Source organism: Fringilla coelebs, assembly GCF_963513975.1.
Source record: "Fringilla coelebs genome assembly, chromosome: 15".
NCBI classification, from domain to species: Eukaryota; Metazoa; Chordata; class Aves; order Passeriformes; family Fringillidae; genus Fringilla; species Fringilla coelebs.
In genome coordinates, this window is record NC_140041.1 from 8,236,912 (window position 1) to 8,255,465 (window position 18,554).

The window sequence follows — 18,554 nt, forward strand, 5'->3', positions numbered from 1 at the left end:
AGCAAACTATGAGAGGTTGTAACTCAAAAGCATAATCTTTTTTTGTCAATATTTATGTTGTATAAGAGGTGGTGTGACTATTTTTGTAGATGACATATACACTGAAATATCAAATATCTTCTGTCTTTTTCAGGTTACATTTATGTTCATTTCTATTTGTCTAGTAATATCTAGTATCTCTCCTTCTTTGATTATTTTTTAACAGACCTAATATGTTGTATCTTTATCTACAGTGAAATCTCGGTGGTGCATGGTGCCTGTCTCAGCACAAAGACCCAACTGGAGGATCCTACCACAAGTTAAATGTGTCAAGCAGACAAAAAAACTGCAAAAAACATTAGTTAAGAGAAAGCATGGGTCTCCTACAGGGTGTTTCTCTGCAGTTAAAACCAGTTTGGGGCTTTTCTTTTACCTTTATATTAAAAGAAGAAAACTTGCCAGAGCAGGCAGTCAGTGTGGTGGTGTCACACTCCCATCTCAGCTGCCCATGCATCGTTGTACCTCTCTCCCAATATAAATTCCTGTTGCATATGACTACAAACCTTCCTTCAAATTATGGAAGTAATTGAAAATGCTCTAATATTCTGCTGAATGGAATGCACTTTGAAGTCACTGAGTGAAAATCTAATTTCCCTGTCATACAGTTACAGTGGACTAAAGAGAAATCCTGATGGTGTCAGTAGCCTTCTGTCATGCTGCCATTTCTCTTCCTCAGGCTTCCTCCAAGAGGGATAGGAGGGACAATACCACTGGTCACCCTTTATCATAGAATCACAGAATCCCAGGGTGCTTTGGATTGGAATGGACCTTAAAGGTGCCAACACCTTGCAATAAGGACACCTGCCACCAGCTCAGGTTGCTTCAAGCCCCATCCAAGCTATCCTTGAACACTTCCAGGAACAGAACTTCCTCTCTGGGCAACCTGTTGCAGGGCATCATCACCCTCACAGGGAAGAATTTCTTTTCAGTATCTAATCGGAACCTATCCTTCTGTTAAGCATGAAGCCATTCCCCTCGTCCTGCCACTGGTGTGCAGAGGCCAGGTGGGTACCTGGCACACGCTGGTACCTGGTTTAGGCGCACCGTGATGGGCACAGGAATTGCTCTGGCGGCTCCACCGTCTCCTCCTGAAAACGGGGCTGGATCCCTCTGTGGGAAGGGAACAGCATATCCCTGCGGGACGGGGGCAGGATCCCTTGGGAGGTCGGGGACAGGGTCCCTCCGTGGGACAGGGACTGGATGTCTCTGTGTGACAGAGAGATCCCTCCATGGCATAGAAAGTGGATCGATCCTTCGGTGGGACAGGGGCTCGGCGCTGGATCCGGCCGGGAAGCGCGGGCGGGCGGCGGGGCGGGGCCGGCGCTCGCAGCGGGGGAGCCGCGCCCCCCGAGCCGCTGGTGCTACAACAGCGTGATTTCCCCGAAGTGATGCCGCGGCGGCCGCCAATGACGGGCGCGTCCACCCCTCGCCGCGGCGCGGATTGGCCGGGCGGCGGCCGGGCCCGGGCGCGGGGAATCCCGGAGCCGCCGCGTTATACCCGCGGGCGCGGCCCGCGGCTGCCAGAGCCGGGCGGCGGGCGGACGGTGCGCGTCGGCCGGGAGAGCCAGAGCTCAGCGCTGCAGGGCACAGTGAGGTGGGTCCTGCTGCAACCTATCCCAACCTATTCTATCCACCGCATCCCATCCCTTCCCATCCCTTCCCATCCTACCCTATCTTATCCCATCCCACCGTTAGCCCCCCGCTTGCGCAGCACGGAGGCTCCGGGAGAAGGCGCCCCGCAGGGTCCCTGGGAGCGGTGCCAGGGGCACGGCGCCGCTGAACTCCGCTGGTCGAGAGGCGGCAGCGCCGGCCTCAGTGAGCGGAGCAGTTCTGGAGGCGGAGCGGGGGCACTGCCCCGCAGCCGTCGGGGTGGGCACCGCGCATCCTCCTGCGGGCAGCACAAGCCCCGGGGGACAGGCTGGGGCGGGCTGTCCGTGCGCAGCCGTGGGGCCGGGCGCGGCTCCTCTCGGTCGGCGAGCCCCGGCGGAGCGGGCGGCCCGAGCCCCGCTGCTCCGGCAGCCGCGGGCAGACCCGGGGCGGGCACTCTCCGGGACCTCCGCCGAGCGGGTTGCTGGTGAAAGTTAGAAACGCGTTCTTGGGGCAGTCTTGGGCCGTGTATCTTGGAAAAACACCGCAAACAGGAAATTATTTGTCCAAAGGAAGCGCCGGGAGGGCCGGTGCTCGCGGCGGCAGCGCCGCTGCTCGGGACGGGTCGCGGTGGGACTGGGGATCCCCACCTGCAGCAGGATCGCTGCCCCTACCTTGCGCAACTTAATTAGTAATCAACTTCTTAGAAGAGGCTTTTGCAGTCGGTGCCTCTGCGTGGCTGTAGGGCGGGGGGACACCCGCACCCAGTGGCGGTGCTGGCGGGTCCCAGAACGGGCTCGGAACCGGGCTCGGAACCGGGCTCGGAACCGGGCTCCCCGCGGCCTGAGCGGTCCCAGCAGAGCTCCCCACGCAGCACGGGCCGAACAGCCCCTGCTGCCATCGGCCTCTCTGCCGAATTCCAGACCTGAGCCCTGCTTTGGAGCTGAGCCAGGCGGAGCAGGAAGCACTTCCCTCCAGGAGAGGGTGAGAGGCACTGAACGAGTTTAGACTCTGGAAAAGCAGTGCTCGGTAGCACAGTGGTGATGCTGAGCACCGGCGGTATGGGAGGGGCGACACTGCAGAGTGGTCAAAACAGTGCTGAGAGTTTGTCTGACCTGTTTGTCACTCCTTTCGCAGCCAACATGCCGGTGTCAAGAATGCGCATGAGGCCGTGGTTGGAAATGCAGATTGATTCCAATCAAATACCTGGACTGATATGGATTAACAAGGTGAGGCTGCTTTGTAGTAATATCATCATTATTAGTACTACTTGTCTAGCATTAATATTCCTTGTTCTTAAATGACACTAAACACAAGTCAAGATCATAAAGGAAAAGACATGGAGAAAACCTGCCAGCATTATGTTTAAAAAGCAACAGTTTTTGTTTGCAGAAAAGATAGCTCTCCTTGGTACACAGTGGAGTAGTTCCATTTTTCCCCTCAGAAAATTCCCAGGAGGGGAATGATAAATTGCAATGAAAACATTCTGAGTATGTTGGAGAACGAAGGAATCTTCAAAATCTCTTTTAACTCCTGCTGCTCATTGAGCCAAGTCACCTCCTGTTCCAGATAAGCAGCTGCTCTTATACTCCAGTTGCTTCCATTTTTAAGATTCTGCCTGAAAGAAATGTTGCATTTTTTGGTCTGTAAGGCATATACCTGTTACCAGGGTGTAGCACAGGTCAAGATCACCGAGCTTATTGAACCAAGTCTCTGAAGTTTCCATATCCAGCCCAAGAGGATATTTAAGCTACATTTTTTGTAGGATTGCTGCAGGATCTTCTGGGCAACTTAAAAAAGGGGATTCTCTGACAAAGTGTATCTAGAAAAAATGCTTTAATTTATGACATAATAATAAGTTAGATGTGATGTATTGAAATTATTCTGGGATAAAGTTGATAATATTGCTCACTTCTACTGTATTGTAGTACCTTTGGGTTTTTTTACCAATTTCAGAAATCATAAAAAGCCTTAAATGCCATGAACAAAATAGATGGAACAATGGCTATTTAATTAAAATATAGATTAAATAGCCATTGTAGTTATACGCCAATAGTTATAACCTCCCCTGCTCTAAAATACAGAGCAGGGGCTGTTAGAACATTTCTGAACTGCAGCTGAGAATTCTGATTAAATCCATCATTCCACACTGGCATATGACATTTCTTTTTAATTCAAATCTCTACTGGTTAAATTTCAGGAAAAGAGGATCTTCCAAATCCCATGGAAGCATGCAGCTAAGCATGGCTGGGACATGGAGAAGGATGCCTGCCTTTTCCGGAGCTGGGCCATTCACACAGGTGGGTGCTGCCTTTGCACTCCCATCACTCACAGCACTGGCTCAAACAAGGTTTTTTTTTTTGCCTTGACTTACACTGGTAGTTAGATTAACTACTAGTATATATGCCAGAAAATAGAATGTTGGTATCTTTTGGTGGGAAAAACCAGCACTGGGAAGTCTAAAATGCACAACCCATGTCTTATTTATAGGAAGGTATAAAGAAGGTGAGAAAGATCCTGATCCAAAAACCTGGAAGGCAAATTTCCGCTGTGCCATGAATTCCTTGCCTGACATTGAAGAAGTGAAGGATAAAAGTGTCAACAAGGGCTCCAGTGCTGTCAGGGTTTACAGGATGCTGCCACCCTTGACAAAGCATCAGAAGAAAGGTAAACCCTTGGCAATCCAGCTGGGGTTACACTGCTTAAAAAGCACCTAAAGTTCCTGCTCTGTGTAAGCAGGGGGTGACTGAGCTGTTGGTAGCACTGGTGCTACTGGGCTTGCTCACTGGGCATTGCTGGGAACAGCTTGTACAAACAGTTCATTTTATCCCAAATTCCTTAAAGATGCCTTAAGGCAGCATCAGGGGGTCATGGGGACTGGCTGGTTGTGGCAGCAGTTGAGCTTGCTGAGCAGGTTTCAAGGCTGCAAGAGCTCACACTTGCCTAAAACGTGCAGCCCTTTCTCACATTTGTCTTATTTTATTTCACAGAAAGGAAGTCAAAGTCTTCAAGAGAAGCAAGAAACAAGAGCAAGAGAAAGGTATGTATGTGTCTGTAGAGGCAGCAAAAGAAGCTAGAGGTTTTGGTGGTTTTCTTTCTTAACTTTTTTTCATATGGGAACTTGCACGTTCTTAGACAAGTTTTTCATGCTTCACCCTTGTTTTCAGTGTTGTGAAGAGACAAGGCTGAAAGAGTCAGCAGAAAGCTTAACCAACACTCCTCTGCCAGATGACCACAGTGGCTACACCATTCACGACTATGCAGGGCAGGAAGTGGAGGTGGAGAGCACAGCCATCACCTTAGGTGAGACGCTGGGTTTAGGTCTGAGCAGAGTGGAAAATGCCATTTGTGCTAAACCCACGGTCAAAGATGAGTCTTGGGGCTGGGGCTGGGGCAGCTGCAGTGCCAGACTGGCAGGGAGGAAACAGGGCGGGCTGTCTGTCTGTCTGTCCTGTGAGTGCCAACTGCTGGTGCATCCCACAGACCTGTCCTCCTGCGAGGTGAGCGGCTCCCTGAGCGACTGGAGGCCAGCAATGGAGGTCACCATGGCTGACAGCACCAACGACCTCTACCAGCTCCAGGTGTCTCCCCTGGCTTCCTCCTCAGAGGGTGGGTATTTCTGTTTTCCTAGCCCAGTCTTTCACTGCTCTGCAGTGGATGAAGGAGTGCCTGGGCCAAGAGGAGAAACAAGAGCTATCTTGTAGAAAAAACAACCCCCACCTGATAGATTTGGGAGTTTGGAGTTACCAAACCAACCAGGGTGCAGAAGGGAAGAGCTGGCACATGCCACCTACCCACGGGTGAAAGGCTCTGAAACGCCTCCTGCTCCAGCAGAGGTGGTGGAGATAGCCATGCTTGCCACTGAAATAAATAATTAATGTGGATAGATCAGAGTGGTTCTTCACTCAGGGTGCAAATCATCTTCCTCCTATCATTCACAGCAAGTAGGCTCTGCTCTGTTGAGCCCTGGGGAGGCATCAGAGCTGGCTGGAGCCCTACACCTCCACATGCAGTTGTTGAAGAGCATCAGAGATGAAGGGCTGTGAGGACTCTGGGGTGGGCATGAATAAAAAGAGGTCATCTTGTGTGACAAGAGAATATGAAGCAGGTTTTGTGGTGAAGAAGCAGAAGTATGAGGGCTAGACCTTGACATCTATGTTTTCTTCCCTTTTTTTTATGTGCTTACAAAACAGTCACAGACGAAGATGAAGAGGACATAAATTCGGATATTTTGAAGGTAAAAGCAGTTTTTCTGGTCAGAATAAAATTGTCCAAAGTTGGTGTTTGTACCAAGAGAAAGGGAAGCAGGTATCTGATCCAGTCTCATGTGAGCTGAACATACGCTTTCTTAATGAGGAAGCCTGAAAAATTAAAAACAGAAAGAAAGCTACTTTGCAGACATGAACTGGAGAGGACACACCAATGGAAATATTTACCCTTTATGTGGAAGTCAGAGGAAATTACTGAGTACTGCTAGGACTAGAGGTTCATAGAATCACAGATCATTAAGGTTGGAAAAGATCTCTAAGACATCAAGTCCAACCATCAGCCCTGCACCACCACCATGTTCATTAAACCATGTCCTCAAGTGCCACATCATTTTTTTGAACACTTCCAGGGATGATGAGTCCACCACTTCCCTGGACAGCCTGTTCCAATGATTGACAATCCTTTCCATTAAATTTTTTTCTCTAATACCCAATATAAACTTCCCTTGGCGCAACCTGAGGCCATTTCCTCAATCTCAAATTGTTGTATTAGAGTCTGCAGAGATCCTCTAGACTTCAGTTTTGCCCTTCCCTCCACCTTTGACATGTTCAGCCCCTAATCTGCATTTCCAGACATGTCATGCTCATCCCACTGATAAGATAGGAAGAGATAAAGAAGTGCTCCAGCCCTTGCTGTTTTGCATGAACTTTTTTTTTTTTTAAACTGACAAAACAAGTTTTCTATAACTTAGCATGAGAAAATAGATCTTGTTGCTTACCTGTCTTATCATTAGGGGAAAGTAACCATTGCAGCCACCGCAGGAAGGAGCAGTTTTTACATCTCCTTGTTCTTTTGCAGCTGCTTGGACCACCACCCCAAGACTGGCACAGCACCAGCATTGGGGGGAAAGGCTTTCTGACCAACGAGTCAGGCACCCAGAGCCTGTGCAGCACCTACAGCTACAGGGAGCAGGATGGGGACATTGACACCACATCAGGTACAGCTCATGGGCTGGCCCTGTGTCAGGGCCACGGGGGGATGCAGATAAGGCACTGACTGGGAGGCAGCAAAGGAAATGGTGGAATTCACCATGCTCGTGCTCTGAGATTCCCAAGCAGCCTGTTGGAAGGCTGCAAGGAATTTAGTGATGAAAAGGAAAAGTCAAAAACACCTGCAGTAAGAAAAGCCTCCAGATTTCAGGGGTATACATGTGTAAGTTAGGTCAGCTTTCAGGAACTCCTTGAAATGCAACTGAAGAATTTCCTCTAGCAATAGCTTAAATGAAACAGTTTAATAGAAAGTGTTTGATGTGTTTTAGGAGAATAAAATAGTCTAAAGTATTTACTCTCATCTGAGAAATCTTTCCATTTTTGATATTTATTTTTAATATATCTATACACTATTTTGCTCTTGCTGCATTAATTCAGTGCCCATTCTTGGTTCATTTTATTCAGGAGAGATGGATTTCAGGTTCTACGACCAGAAAAACAGCCTAGACTTCTCCTGGCTGGAAACAGTGAGGCCAACCATGCAAGTCATTCCCTGTGGATTGTAAACCCTTGGCTTCCTCCAACCACAAACTGCTCTTGGATCGAAACGTCAACAAGCGTGGGAGAATGGAAGACATTTTTTGTTACTGACTGAAGGAAGAACGTGGCTTTTCTATTCCGTTTCAAATGTAGGCCTGGAAAGGTTAGCATGAAAACCACCATGACCAATGTTCAAAAGGAGCCCATCTTACTAGCAGGACTCTGGTGCTGAAGGTGCTCAGCTGCAGCTCCCACCTCACTGCTCTGGAGGTGAAGCTTCTGCAGAAAGGTGTCCCTGTGCCATGGAGCCTGACCTGGTGGGGTACCACAGGCCTGGGGAGCAGGTTACCATCCTCGCCAGGTGTGCTGTGATGAGCACTTTACCCACAGAGTGCTTAGAGGAGACACTGCAGATAAGTCTCTGACTGTTAGTTTTGATTGCTGCTTACCTGTGCAACACTGGTGACATTGAGCTTAACTGTCATTACACTTCGGGAGAAAAATTACGCTAATGGGCCATCTCTTCTTTGATTTACTCCATCATATAGTTCATCTTTCAGACCCTTCAACTCTGTAAATAGACCACTAAAATGTGAAGATTCAGTTTAGGCTTTGCTTCCACCTAGTCCATTCCCCAGGTGCACTCCTAGGATCCTCTCTGCCATAGGCATGCCCTATCCCTTTCCTCAGAAGGGTTCAAGAGCTGCTGCATGAAACAATTTTGCACTGATAGGGGCAGAGCTCTTTATTTTTACCATGCCTTGTGTAGATTCCTTCTGCCACTCTGTGGGGATTCCTCCAGTACTGCACACAAGCTGTAACATCCCACAGATCCTCTGGATCAGCATATGCAGGCAAGTGCTGGATGGAAGAGTTCTAATGTGTGTGTGTGTAATAGATAGGAATCAAATCACTAAGCTGGAAAAGATTATTTTTCTTGTACATTTTATTTTTGTATATAAAAGTGTTGTATAAAATGTTGTTTAATAAAATGTTTTATATATGACATGTTTACTTTTTCTCATGGAAGAGCTCTGAGGATGCATTCCAGCTTCCTTGAAAACACCCAAACAGATGTGCTGTTGAGACAGTTGGAGGGGTTTTTTCATGACTCATGAAAGCACAAAGAATTTAGTTTGCATTACCCCCCCAGCCTCTTCCAAGTGCAGCTGGTGGGTGGAATCCCACATGGCAGGGAAGGGGAGCCCTGGTGCAGGTAGTTAGTTTGTATTTGTCATCATTTGCAAGTCAGACCCGACTCAGAGCAAGGCTATGCTGAAAAATCCTGTGCAGCAAGTCCCTGCTGTGGATGTTCCTCTCAGCAGCACCACTGGCTTCTGGCACTAGAGCAGCAGTGAAGCCCAAGTTAAAGACCTCAGGTTTGCTTAAAAAGAGAGTACAGGCACGAGGGGAAAGCAAGCTGGTTTTCCCCTGAATATTTGATTCATTTGCTGTATTTCATGCTGTAAGGGTCTAACATCATTGCATCATGTGTGCTTGGATACAGGAGAGGCTGAGGCAGTGTGTGAGAGCCACTGACTCTGCCTGGAAAACCCCTCTGCTGTGCTGGCCTTTGGGGAATAACTTCATTTTCTGGGCCAGAGCCAAGGAGAATACTGGGCTGCAGGAGAGGAAGACCCAGCCCAAGGGGCTGGAACAAAGAGGACATTTCCTACTGCCTTTGGCACAGGCTTTGCTGCACTGACCTGCGGGGCAGGGACAGATGAGAGCTCACTGAGGGAAGAGGGAAAATTGAGTGCCAGGTCATGGGGCTCCAATCCAGCACAGTAAAGTGGAGGGGCAGCTGGGGAGGTCCCTTTTCATGTTAACCATGTTAACCATTAACCTGGTAGCCCAAGAAGCACCTTGGGCAGAGAGCAGACTCTGATGACCTCAGGCAGGCCCTGCAGAGGCTGGGGGGGTGGGGACTGTGCTGTCCCCCAGAGCTGCCACAATCCCTGGCAGGATACCTGGCCTGAAGGTCCCTGTGTTGGGAATCCCCTCCAGCTGGGAATCCCTGAGCTGCCTTAAATCACACACACCTAAAATCCTACAGATCTAGAGCAGGAACATTTTGTGCACAAGCAAAGAAATCACCCATCAGATTCTCAGCCTTCCAGTGTTTAAAGTGAGCTTATAAAAGAGACAGCAACTTTTAACTTGGGCAGGCAGTGACAGGACAAGGGACATGGTGACAAACTGACACAGGGTAGGGTTGGACTGAATAGACATTGGGAAGAAATTCTTCTGAGATTCCCAAGGGTGCTGGAGCCCTGGCACAGGCTGTCCAGAGAAGCTGTGACTGCCCCATCCCTGGAAGTGTTCAAGGCTAGATTGAGAGGGGCTTGGAGCATCCTGGGATAATGAAAGGTGTCCATGCCCATGGCAGGTTGGAGAAAAATGAGCTTCAAGGTCCCTTCCAGTCCAAAGCATTTGATGATTCTAGGATTCCATGACCAGATTTGTGTCCTGGCCAGCTGCAGCAGCAGCTCCTACCAGGGAAAGAACGTGGGGCTGCAGGCCCAGAGCTACCTCCAGCCCTGGGACAAGACACCAGCTCAGCATCACCAGCACAAGGAGGAAATCAGTTTCAAGAGCCCTTGCAAGTTTACCACACGTGGGAGGAGGGGGCAGGAGAGAGATGGGAAACTTTCTATGATGCAAGCATTGCTAAAAATAAGGTAGAGATTAATTCACCCATTCATGCATTAAAAGGGACATGCTTTTCACAAATATGCTTACATGCAGAAAAACCACCCCAGCATTGAAATGTTCACAGATGAAAGGTTAGACCAAGTTTTGGGAGTATAAGAAAGCAGCAGCAACTGCCTCACACCCCAGGACCAGAGACATGCTCCAAGACTACTTTACCAGGATGTTGGAAATGCTTTCCCTTGTTGCCTGCCAAGGTACCTGCATGTCTGACTGCATTTGGGTATTTTACCAGTGAAAAGTGGTGAAGTCCCAGGACAGCATCTGGTAGTTGTTCAGCTATTGAAGCATCTGGATGGATAAATTCCACCCCAGGTATACACTGTCAGTTTTGTTGTTTTGAACTCTTTGGGAGGGGAAGAAAACCAGAGTGGTGCTCTCCAGCTCAGCAGGGGGTGACTTGGGGCTGCTGTGCTGAGCTGGCTCCTGACTGGCTCCTCCATCACCTCCAGGCCAGGTGGGACTTGCAGAAGCAACAGACTAAAGAGACTTTCAGGCCACCTGTACACAGAGGAGCATCATCAGCTCTTCAGCATTAACTCCTGGCACAGGCTGTGTGATAGAAACAGCTTTAAACCTTGACTCTGGATTTTTCTGAACTTTCCTATCCTAATCAAGCTCTTCACAAACCCAGTAAACTCTTCATAAGCCCAACTCTTATTTTGTTGGAATAAGAGCTGTTTTCACCTGTCCTATGCACACAGCTAAATTCATCTGGGAAGTGTTCACATCACAGGAGAGCAGGGCCCTGGGGAGAGCTGCTCAGTCCTTTCAACCCCAGCCAGAGCAATAAAGGAAAGTTCCTATGGGCAGGGCTCAAAGGGCAAGAAGGTTCTTGTGCCATGAACCTTGCATGACAGAGAGAAAGAGCTAAAGGCAGTGCAGCTGTTGCAAAAATAAAGATAACTTCTCTGAGGTGGAAAACAAAAAGGAGTCGTTGTGTAATCACTGGGCATTTAGGAAATGAATGGAGCTACTGCTGCAGGCTTCCATCACCTACCCCATCCTTACACCACCACTGGCTGCAGCTCACTTGTGAGCCTTGGAACCATTTAAAAACAAACTAAAAAAAAGCCTTTATTTAGCTTTGCAGCCTTAGGCCATCAGCAGGACAAAACTTCCTGAAACAGTCTCAGGCATAATCCCACATGCTGTATGCAGGAAAGCTCTGCAGCAGCTCAAGCACAGATCCTGCCCTGCAGCATCCTGCGCTCAGCTGGAAGCGGCTGCTGGCTCACCCAGCAGAGGTTTCCAGGGCTGCAGAGGCAGGACCTCACACATCTCGCAACTGAAGCTTTTCCCAGGGAAAACTGGGACCTGTACACAAGGAGCTGTTGCTTTTCCCCCAGTTTTTGTCCAAATGGATTCTCAGTGAGTGGTTCAACAGTGCCTGGGGAAGCCTCTGGCTCTTGGCTGCCCAGAGCAGTGGCACCTCACGTAAACTTTGCCTTCCAGGCAGCAGAAAGTTATCCTGCAGTTATCCTTTCACCTTTATTTGCTGTGATGACTGAATACTGATAATCACACACATTTCCAGGCAGTCACATGATTTACAATATCACACCTGCAATAGATAGCAGTGCCACAGCTATGAATTTATAACTGCAAAAAACAGTGGGATATTTATTTGTGGTGCAAAGGCAAACTATTGCTCAGAAAGCAACCAAATGTCTTGGACTACAAACACTTCTCTGCTGCTGAGGATCATTCCTCCTCTTCAGTTCCACAAGGGCCCAATTTTCCCCTATGTTTGTAAAAACACAACACAAGGAAGACAGGAACTTTCTCAGGGCAAAAGCCTCTCTCATAGAAGGGAAGAAGTGTTATCTGTAGAAAAGCTAGCATTAGAGCTTAGATGGGGAAACATCTTTCCTAGAAAGGGAGATAGGGAGGAAAATCACACTTTCATGGACCAATTGTATCTAAGTTGTGTTTTCCCTTTCACCAATGCTTCAGTCCACTGCCTGTACCCTCTCCCACCACAGTGCTGCACTTCAGCTGTTTTTTCTCCCACATTTTTCTATCCTCTTCACTATTTCTCTCATTGTTAACTCATCCCTGCTCCTCTCCAGCCCTTCTATGTGCAAAGACCCCCAAGGCAGTAATGAAAGCAACAAGAAAAGCTCATTGGTGCAGCAGCACGGTGCACCAAGGTAGCTCCAGGTACTTGCACTATGTCCTTCCCCACTAACCTTTGGTCTCGTTTGTCCTGATAAGGTCAGGATGTGAATCCAGCCAGCGTGGTTCCCTGCCATGCACTCTGTCCTAGCACAGCTCCCCCAGAGAAACGAGCTGGAAAACAGGAAAATTTCCCATGGCTCCTTCCGAAGTTCCAACAAGAGCATGGCATGCACTGCCATTAGCTGAACTCTCTCAAAGGCACATCAACCCAAGCCAGCAGAAGTCACAAATTGCCCAAAACCTAGAAAATCTGTTCATCCTGCTGGATTTGGTCACCAACTAGATATGAGGAGAGATGTCACACCCAGGATGAAGGACACAGGGCTGCCAGGCATGAACATTCCCAGCCCACTGGCCATGGTGGAAGGGCAGTGCCAGGTCACAGGCAGCATGCCAGGAAGGTGGGGTGGCCAGGAGGATCTGCAACCACAGGGCTCAGAGATGAGGAGGGCCAGGGACCGGGCAAGGAGCAGATCAGATGACCCATCCAACCAAAACCTCTGTGCCAGAAGTTACCAGGGTCTGTCTGCATCAACACTGAGGCAGCTCCCATCTGTTCTGCTGTATGAGACTGGAAATCCAACACAAACACATGGATGAAACAGGCACTGGGAAACAGCAGAAGATATCTGCAGAGAAAACAGGGCAGCAAACCCAGCCTCTCTCCTTGCTTTGACAGCTGACACAAACAGTGCAGCTCTCCTCAGCCTTTTTAGCTTCAGAATGATCCGCTCCCTTCGTTGTGCTCATGATTCATACAGAAACCCCACCACGAAGCCTTTGAAGAGGCTGGCAGTCAGCCCCCAGCCAGCCTGAGGTGTCAGGTGGGCTGAGGGGTGAGAAGCTGTCACAGCCCTGACCAGCAGCTCAGAGCTCTCCAGGGTCTCCCAGCCCCACCAACCAGCAGGGAGCAAAGGCTGAGTGAGCTGTGGCCCACCAGGCTGCCAGGGCACTCAGCCCCTGGGCCAGAAAGAGCAAAACATGTTAGCTGAGCTGTGGAGAGGGTGGGTGCTCAGCTGACACAGATGAGCTCAGCACCTATTCTGCAGCAATGGAGTCACACTTCAGCCAAGGACTCCTGCCTGGTGTGCTTGTTCCCCATCACACAACACACTGTGGACATGTGGTCACAGCATCAAAGCTGGGGCAAGCCAAGATGTGTCCAGCATCTTCTGGGGACCTTCCAGGGGAATTCAGCTTCAACAGCACTACACAACAGCCTGAGCACAAACAGCTGCCTGCCAGCCACAGGCAGAGGGAAGGACTTTGTTCTGTTTGTATGGATCAATGGTTGAAACACAAAAACAAGGGAGTGGTAAAAGGCAGGTTCTCAAAGGGAGGAGGAAGGAGAAGGGTCTGAGGAACTCTGGGCAACCAGAAAATAGCTGTAGGTTTTGCTCCTTTTAAAGCATGGGTGGTTTGGCATTGATAACACAGAGAATGAAGGACAACAAACAGCATAAGAATACTGGCCCTGGTTCAAATTGAATTGAGCACAAGCATTACACATATCAGCTATTAAATAACAAGAGCCAGGTGAAGCACAGCATATCGCTACATATGCCCAGTTTCAATATCTCCATTGCAAGAATATGTTTCACTGAGTTTGTTCTTTCGTCAGCTTAATATTACAAAGACTTCACCAACAGTGTTCAGGCAGCAGAAACTAACTGGGAAGACAAGTCCAGACAGGCAGAGCTTTGTTTTCACAATTTTTATTGTTGAAGAAAGCAAGGAGCAGAGTGGGGACTGTGCTGGCCTGTTCCAGCCTTGTGGGACAGGCTAGTTCCTAGGATATTTTCAACAATTCTGGAGGGATATGGCATAGATTACTAGTGGCAATATTTAAAATCAGCAAGTGAACCATGATAGACATCTATATTTCACAGAGAAATAATAATTCTCTGTTTTATCCAGCAGCTGCCATTCCTATCCAGGGCAATCCTTCACCATCAGCTTTGGAGGAGCATTACTGGGATTTCTCCTGCCCAGCCTGTTTCACCCCATGCTCCTGTAACCCCCCAAACAGGCTTCCCACAGAGAAACATGAGGAGCTTTGCTGGAAGCACAGGCTGAGCCCCTCAGTCCCATCCCTAATGAAGAGCTCAGCTCACTTCCCTGCAGCATTTTACTCACCCTAAACAGGTAACAAATATTTTACCTCATCAGCATCCGGAGAGAAGCAGCTCACCAAAGTGTTTGATTACAATGCACACACCTTTAGGTAACAGGAGCATTCATGGGTTATTTAAGAGTGGGAACAGCCCTTGATCTGCTCACAGGTATGAGGAAGCCTTGAAAACATTTTTCTGGGTTCCACAGCAGGGTGACATCTCCTTCCACCAAGGAAGTGAGTGCCAAGGAGTACAGCCAGGCTGAATGGGTGTCCTGCCAAGGCAGCATCTCCAGGATCAGGAATGACTCTGCTCTGACAGCTCCTGCAGGGACTAAAATGTTCTGGAGAAAAAGAGGCTCAGGGCAGAACCTCATTGCTCTGGACAGCCCCTGACAGGAGGGTGGAGCCAGGAGGGGATCAGGCTCTTCTCCCAGGCAGTAAGGGATAGGACAATGGGAAATGGCCTCAAGTTGTCCCAGGGGAGGTTTAGATTGGATATTAGGAACAATTTTTACATGAAAAACGCTCCGAGGGCAGCAGGGGAGTCACCATCCCTGGAGGGATTTAAAAGATGTGTGGATGTGGCACCTGGGGACACAGTTCAGTGCTGGGCCTTGGCAGTGCTGGAGGAATGGTTGGACTCCATGATCTCACAGGGTTTTCCAGCCTAAATGATTCTGGGGTTCTGTAGCTAGAGACCCCCACAGTGGGATGGAGGCAGGGGTCAGGGGAGCTGCCCGTGGCTGACATTTGACCATTCCCAGTGCCAAGGCTGGAGCACTAATGCTGTGCTACATAAACAGATTGCATGGAACCCTAGAGATCCAAGTAGAGACAAAATTTCTGTATTTCAGGGGAAACAGCTAACTGCCCTGGGAAGGTCCTTCTTGTGAAGAGGAGCAACTTGCTCCCTAAGCCATGTTTGAAGGCTGAGGACTCATGCTGGAGCAGATGTCTCCCTGTTTTAGAAATGAGGAGGAATCTGCAGAAGCGCTGGGAGCCAGAGGGGTGGCAGGAGCTGCACTCCCACCTCCCACTGCCTCAGCTGGAAGGAGCCACCCCATCAACACCACGACCTATTCACATGGCCTTTGGAAAGACAAGGAGGAAGATGCTGGTGCTCCAGTTTGTTTCCTTTTGCTTTTAGAGCAGGAGCTGGTGAGGCGTGAGTGCTTCGCTGCCCTTAGCACAGCGCTCTCCTCCCAGCAGAGAGGATGTGTGGGAAACCCACAGCTGCCCTCCCACACACAGGATGGGCACAGCACCCCCTCAGCACAGACCCATTCCTACCACTAGGAAAGGGCCTGAAAGGGCTCATCTTCAACCCCTTCACAGAGCAACCCAGGGCAGCTGAGCCACCTTCGTGGCAGAGTTTCACAATGAACTTGCTGCGGTTCAGCAAACCTCAGGCACCTTGCATTTGGGGAATAGGAACCTCAGCCACTGAGATCTGCAGGATGTGAGCCCAGCTCTGCAGGAAAATGAACTTGCTACACTGCCAAAACTCAATGAAAAACTCAAGAACTTGGTGCTCAGGACCAAGCATCCCCTGCTGCAGGCACCCCAAGCTCAGGAGCGCCTGCTGGGGTACCCCGCTGTGTGCCATGAAGAGCCCAGCACAGCTTTCTGCTCTGGAAAATAAACTCAGAAAATTGAGAAAAACTATGAGAAAGGCTCGTGCTACACTTGATAACAACTTGCAGCCTCTTGCACCTCTGCTGAGCAAACCACCATTTCCTGAACTGAGGTGTCAGGCATGAAATATTTCACATGCTGGAGCAACCGTCACCGTCTGCTGAGCGACAAACAGAACTTCAGCCTTTCCTGGTATTAATGCATAAATCAGGGTGTGTCCTGTGTGGCTGTTTGTGATTCTGTAATGAAAACTCGCTGTCTTGTTGGGGAGGCAGCAGCAAAAATGTTTGTGTAGCCAGTGTAGGTTTAGCCTAAATGACTTTCTAGCCAAGAGTTTCTGTAGCGTGCAGAGTGCTCACATGATGCTGCTGCAGCACTGCCAGAAGTATCTGTGGGCACCAGGTAAGGCCATGTCTGAAGAACCAAGAACATGCTTCCTTTTCCCCATTTATCCATGGATTTATCCATTCCTTCCACCTCACATCTCACCAATGGGAAATGACTCAGCTGTAACTCATGGGCTTATAGCAGGCTGATCTCTGCAGAAGCATTTATTTTTGTTATTATCCCTCCAGGCACTCTTTGACTACCCCACCAATTCCATACCCAGAAGTGCCAGCAGCCAGTGTGGTCTGGGGCCACCAAGTCAGCTCCTACTTGGCTCTGCAGCTCACACAGCCTTTTCTCTTTAGGTCTCCACATGGACATACACCAAGAGAAGCACACCCAAAAGATGGGAGGAAGGAATTCTCCCCTCTACCTAGAACACAGCAGACCACACCAGAACACTGTGCCCAGTTTTGTGTTCTTCCAATACAAGAAAAACACTGACAAAATGGAGAAAAAAAGCCCCAAAAGCCTGAAGCCACCAGCACAACCAGGGCACTGAGCCCTGGCTGAGAGAGGAGTTGTTCTGCTGGAGGAGGAGAGCTTTGGGGGCTCATACCACTCTCCTGTGAGAGAGAGGCTTATTGAGAGACCAGACCCAGATCTGCCCAGGGTGCATGGTAAGGGCACAAAAGAGAATGGGGACAAGGGGCAAAAGCCAAAATAACAAGTTTAGCAGGATATTAGGGGATGTTTCTTCCTGCAAGGTCAGCCAAAGAGTGGGATGGCTCATGAGAGGTTTCCCAGATTCCTAGCAGCTGACCACAGGTAGGATGCTGGAGTACAGCCCTGCTGAGATCCCTTCCCATACAAATTATCTTACAAGACCAATTCTGCCATGTTCTTCATACAGAAACCAGATCACTGCAAGCGGTGCAGTCCACCAGAAGCTCTCTGCTTTTCCCCTCCTGCTTAGTGCACTGATTTACCACCTGTTAATCATCTTTCTTGAATCAGCAGCCAGCTTCAGACCACACTTGCAGAGGAGCTGTTCTCCTGTTTGATTTTGGTGATGTCTCAGTTCAGGTTTATGGTTAGCCTCCTGTTCTTCCCCTCCTGTCAGACATAGGAACACTGCTGTCAGTGCCTGTTCCCTCACTTGCTGCACATTTCTTTACTGCACAAGTTCAACAGCATAAAGCCCCCAGGTGAACCCACCCATATCAGCTCCAAAAGCAGAGGTGAATCCAACAGAATGTACATGGCATTTCTACACCAGCTGTGCCATTCTGTACACTAGTGCTGGCTTAATACTTGCTTTATCACACTCCAAAAACCACCAAGGATTCTAAACTTATTATCCAAAGAAAGATGAAACATCAATAACAAATATTCCTCCCCCAAACCAAGAAATACTGGACCAAAAGCTCTGACTGAACCAGGAGGGAATTACCTTCACAGGCTGAGACTACTGCAGGAGGATGTAGAGGTGCCTCTGCTGCCCTGCTTCTGGCTCCAGAGGGACAATGAGGTGAGCAGAGCCATCGCTTCTGCAGAGCCCTGAGAAGCCCAGCCTGCTCTGGGCTCTGATCTCTCACAGCTGGGATCACAAGTGCTTTCAATTTCTCAGGAATTTTATTTTCTCAAACGATCTAGATGCAAGAACTAAAGCCCAAGAGGCCCCTTGCCCTCTATAAAATGTGAAAAAGTTCTGTGAAGGCAATTTTAATGCTCATTATTACTAGAATAAGCCACAGTAGGCAATTCCTCATTTTTCCTACTGCAAAACATAGGAGTGGAGGGTAATTGGCACAGATGAGTTAGGAAGCTGGTGCCTTGGAAGTTCCTCTTTTTTTGCATGATATTCCTATTCACACATGGCAGACATTGCCTTCTCATGGTCCATTGAAACAGAGTAACGGGAAAAATAAGCACAGAAAAAAAAGAACATGTGCAGTGAAAGACAGGGAAAGCTGGAAATATGGAAGAAACAAAAAGTTGAAAAGGAAAGCTGAGAATCAGTAGAATTTGGCTTCCACCATGAACGAACAAAAACAAAAAAAAAAAAAAACCCTAACCAAAACAAAAGGTTTCATTTTGAAAATGCAACACTTACTGTGCCAGAGACACATTTGTGCAGGCAGCTCCACCAGAATGTTTTCCTGGTTTTCCTCTACTTTTCAGAGCACTCAGTACTGCTCCTAAATTATTTTGATTCA

The 18,554-nt window shown here is 48.8% G+C and overlaps 1 protein-coding gene across 1 annotated transcript; it reads left to right on the forward strand.

Moving 5' to 3' along the window:
- The first annotated feature begins 1,504 nt into the window (after positions 1–1,504).
- On the forward strand, positions 1,505–8,346 carry IRF1 (interferon regulatory factor 1). The gene is made up of 10 exons (XM_084215692.1): positions 1,505–1,633; positions 2,764–2,855; positions 3,827–3,926; positions 4,117–4,293; positions 4,617–4,666; positions 4,794–4,929; positions 5,110–5,235; positions 5,820–5,863; positions 6,694–6,832; positions 7,290–8,346. The coding sequence occupies exons 2-10, from the start codon at positions 2,769–2,771 to the stop codon at positions 7,388–7,390; spliced, it is 960 nt and encodes a 319-aa protein (XP_084071818.1). The 5' UTR covers positions 1,505–1,633; positions 2,764–2,768; the 3' UTR covers positions 7,391–8,346.
- The last annotated feature ends 10,208 nt before the right edge of the window (positions 8,347–18,554 follow it).

Coding starts and splice junctions, on each gene's coding strand:
- IRF1 (XM_084215692.1), top strand. CDS start 2,769: ATGCCGGTGTCAAGAATGCGCATGAGGCCGTGGTTGGAAATGCAGATT. Junction 4,667..4,793: donor GAAACAAGAGCAAGAGAAAG/GTATGTATGTGT, acceptor CCTTGTTTTCAG/TGTTGTGAAGAGACAAGGCT. Junction 5,864..6,693: donor TAAATTCGGATATTTTGAAG/GTAAAAGCAGTT, acceptor GTTCTTTTGCAG/CTGCTTGGACCACCACCCCA.